Here is a 3,496-nt window from a genome sequence, read left to right as displayed (position 1 = left end):
AGATGAGACAACAAAGATGGGCTTGGTGGATGCCAAAAACAAAATATTAGTAGAGAATATTTAAATATTTCAAGCATCATTTGGACCGATTTCTCATCCATGCATGCCAGTTCTGCAACACTCACTTGTTGTAAATAAGAAATACAATACAATAATTTTCTATTCCGAAATCAGTTTTAATCTGACTTGGACACGAGAGAAAAGATGAAAAAATAAAAGAAAAAAAATGTTGACCTTATTTATTGACCATTAACTGCAACAAATAAAGAAATTGTCACACTGTAATCTTATTTCTCAAACCAAACCTTATTAAAACTAGTACAATAACAAAATATTAACTAAGGAAAAATAAATGTTGAAGAAAAGTAAAAATGCAGATTTAAACAAGCACAAAACTTGAAATATATATATATATATGTAACAATAGTAGCTTGATCAAAGACTATTTGGTGCTTCAAAATTAAACCACCTTCTTCATAATGTCACGTGCTTTACACATGGCCTCCAGTGGCTCAGCTTTGGGCAAGATACTCCCTCTCCCTTCAGCCATATCCACTTGCTTCTCACTGACCCTTTCCCACTCAAAGCACTGAATCATTGAGCCCAAAGTCAGGCCCAGCACACGTTGGGCCAGCCCAGCCCCAGGACAGGACCTCCTCCCCATCCCAAATGGCATCAACTTGTGTGCCTCAACTTCCCGGCCTCCTTCGAACCTTTCTGGCTTAAAGCTTGTAGGGTCATCCCAAACGTTAGGGTCTCTGTGGATAGCCCATGCGTTAACCAATAAAGTTGTGCCCCGTGGAACATCATATCCACCGACTGTACAATCATCGGAACACATGTGTGGTACCAAAAGTGGTACAGCTGGACACAGTCGGAAGGATTCTGAAATGATGCTCTGAAGGTAATGCAATTTGGAGAGATCTGCTTCATCGATTAAACGATCTTGACCTACATGAATGTCCAACTCCGCTCTTGCCTTTTTCAACACCTCAGGATGGTTAAGCAGAAGGGACATTGTCCATTCTGTTGTCACCGACGATGTGTCTGTGCCCGCAGTTAACAATACCTGCATGTTACAGTTACTAAAATTATTTTCAAATGGAAAAATATATAAAATGTTTGTTTAATTTAGAATATGTACTAACCATTATAAGCCCTTTGATGAGCTGATCTGTGTAGTATTCGGGCTGTGATTCTTGCAAAGAAAGCAAGTGGTCAATCATGGTATTTTTACTCTGATTGAGTCGATGCTCATCAATCAGACCTTGCAAAAACGCATCCATCTTCTTACTAATTCCCGCCAAATTCTTTTCGACGTTCTTATAATCAATCCATCTTAAAAAAGGCAAGAAATCTCCGGGATTCGATACACCACTGTACTGGAACAACTGTTTTATCATATCCCGGAACTTCTTCGCCTCCTCGTGGTCCGCCACGTCTTCGCCGTAAAACCGCTTCCCTGCAATCATCCTCATCATGATATTAAAAGTCAGCTCCGTAAGCTTTGATTTCAGCTCAACTTTTGCGAAATCCTCAGATGAGTTTTGGTACAGTCTGCGCAGCAAAAGCTTGATTTCGTCCCTTCGAATGGATAGAAAGGCGTTGAGTCGAGTGGTTGAGAAGATCTCGAGAGCGCTGAGGCGGCGGAGGTTGCGCCAGTGGTCGCCGTAGGGGGCTGCGACAATGGTAGTGTTGTTGTAGCCAATGTACTTGCCTATCATTGAGGTTGGGCGGTTGGCGAAGACGACATCGTTTTTGGTGAAGCATTCCTCCACGGCGGACGGTGATGACACCACCACAATCAGGCGAGTCCCGAACTGGAGGGAGAAGATGGAACCGTATTTTTGGGACAGGCTGAGTAAGGTTCGGTGGAGTGGTTGTTTTAGCAGGTGGAGATGACCTATGACCGGAAGAGCCGGTGGGCTCGGCGGGAAGTTTCGGCGTCGAGTTCTTGTTTGTGAGAAGAAATTGAAAGCTAGGACAAGGAGGAGAACAGAGAGAGATGTGTATAGCAAAGAAACTTCCATGGGTGAATCTATCGCTAGATTGCTTTTTAATGATTAATTTTTAACTAGGTTTGAGTGCATGAAGTTCCTCTATATATATATATATATATATATATATATATATGAATATAAAATGAGTCGTATACTTTTATACGAGTGTTTCGCAAGAAATATGTTGAAAATTCAACGAAAAATAAAATGAGTCGTATACTTTTTGAAAGGTCTTTTACTTTGAACTCGAGAAAATTAAGAATGGGCCTTGGGAATTGTTAATCTGATTGTCCTTTGTTGACTGGAGTTTTGCATCACGCATGACTAAATTTTGATAGGTCTTTTACTTTGAACTCCAGAAAATTAAGAATGGGTCTTTGGGAACTGTCAATCTGATAATCCTTTGGACTTTTGCATCATACATGGCACAATATGTACCTATATTATATTTAGGAAATTGGGACAATAAGAGATAGTCGTTACTGTGCATGGAATTAACGGGGCGGTTGAAAGTTGACACAGCAAACCTTCTTGAATATCAAAATATGGCTGTTCTACAATTAATACTTTTAGATAAGGTTTGGACTTCCGACAACCCACCACAAATTACAAAAATAAGAAGAAAAAAAAAAAAATGATTTGGATTTGAGTAGATAACTTTCGCACAGACTAAAATTGACAAGTTGATTAAACATTTCACGTTTTCATTCTACTATGAAATTATCTTACTCATACTTTCTTAGAGTCTATTTGGTATGCGTTATGTTTTGTAGTGTTTTGTTTTAATTTATAACAGAATAAGTATTTTGTAATATGGTATTTTGAAATAAGAACAAAATATGTTTGGCGACGAAAATTTAGGGTAAGAATTTTGGAACAGAAATATAGTAGAACATTTTTGGTACCATTTTTTACCTTCTGAAAATATCCCTAAATTTAAAGATATGGGTTTTGATTTTTTGAACAATCTGAAATGATATGCCCATATGGATTTTGATATAGGTAATAGGTTTTGAACTTTTTATTCTTACAGACAGATATATAAACTGAAATATATGGGTTTTGAACTTCTGATTCTTGTAGATTTTGTAGTTTGCAGTTGCAGATAGAGAGAGGGCAACTTCAGAGTAGAGAACGAGAGTAGAGCTTGATTATAAAAAGATCATAAAAAATTTCACCAAATACAATTTAGTTTGCAAAACAAGAATTACTGAGCATGATTAGTTGATTTAAAAAAAAAAATTAAAACAAAACCCATACACACAAGTTAGCAGTTGCATAGAGAGGGGGGGGCAAGCCTGAGAGCTGAGAGACAGCGGCTGAAGCTTGCGAACGGTGAACCAGAACTAGAACAGTAGGCGATGGAAACTGAAAGATATGGGTTTTGATTTTTTAAACAATCTGAAATGATATGCCGATATGGGTTTTCAACTTTACAAATCTGAAATATATGGGTTTTGAACTTCTGATTCTTGTAGATTTTGTAGTTTGCAGTT

General features: G+C 37.9%; 1 protein-coding gene across 1 annotated transcript; it reads right to left on the bottom strand.

Moving 5' to 3' along the window:
• Window positions 1-213: 213 nt before the first annotated feature.
• LOC132286206 (cytochrome P450 81Q32-like) lies at window positions 214-2,093 on the bottom strand. The gene is made up of 2 exons (XM_059788482.1): window positions 1,149-2,093; window positions 214-1,069 (listed from the first exon to the last, which is right to left on the bottom strand). Exons 1-2 carry the CDS (start codon window positions 2,028-2,030, stop codon window positions 461-463), a joined length of 1,491 nt encoding a protein of 496 aa, XP_059644465.1. The 5' UTR covers window positions 2,031-2,093; the 3' UTR covers window positions 214-460.
• Window positions 2,094-3,496: the final 1,403 nt, after the last annotated feature.

Source organism: Cornus florida, unplaced genomic scaffold, assembly GCF_030987335.1.
Source record: "Cornus florida cultivar Cherokee Brave unplaced genomic scaffold, ASM3098733v1 CherokeeBrave_3.0.0_Hap2_Chr11, whole genome shotgun sequence".
NCBI classification, from domain to species: domain Eukaryota; kingdom Viridiplantae; phylum Streptophyta; class Magnoliopsida; order Cornales; family Cornaceae; genus Cornus; species Cornus florida.
The sequence above is the reverse complement of the archived record's forward strand: the minus strand, read 5'-3'. Positions and strand labels throughout refer to the sequence as shown.

Excerpts from the sequence above, each read along its gene's own strand:
- LOC132286206 (XM_059788482.1), bottom strand. The coding sequence starts at position 2,030 with ATGGAAGTTTCTTTGCTATACACATCTCTCTCTGTTCTCCTCCTTGTC. Across the intron at positions 1,070-1,148 it reads TCATCAAAGGGCTTATAATG|GTATTGTTAACTGCGGGCAC; the intron begins GTTAGTACATAT and ends TGTAACATGCAG.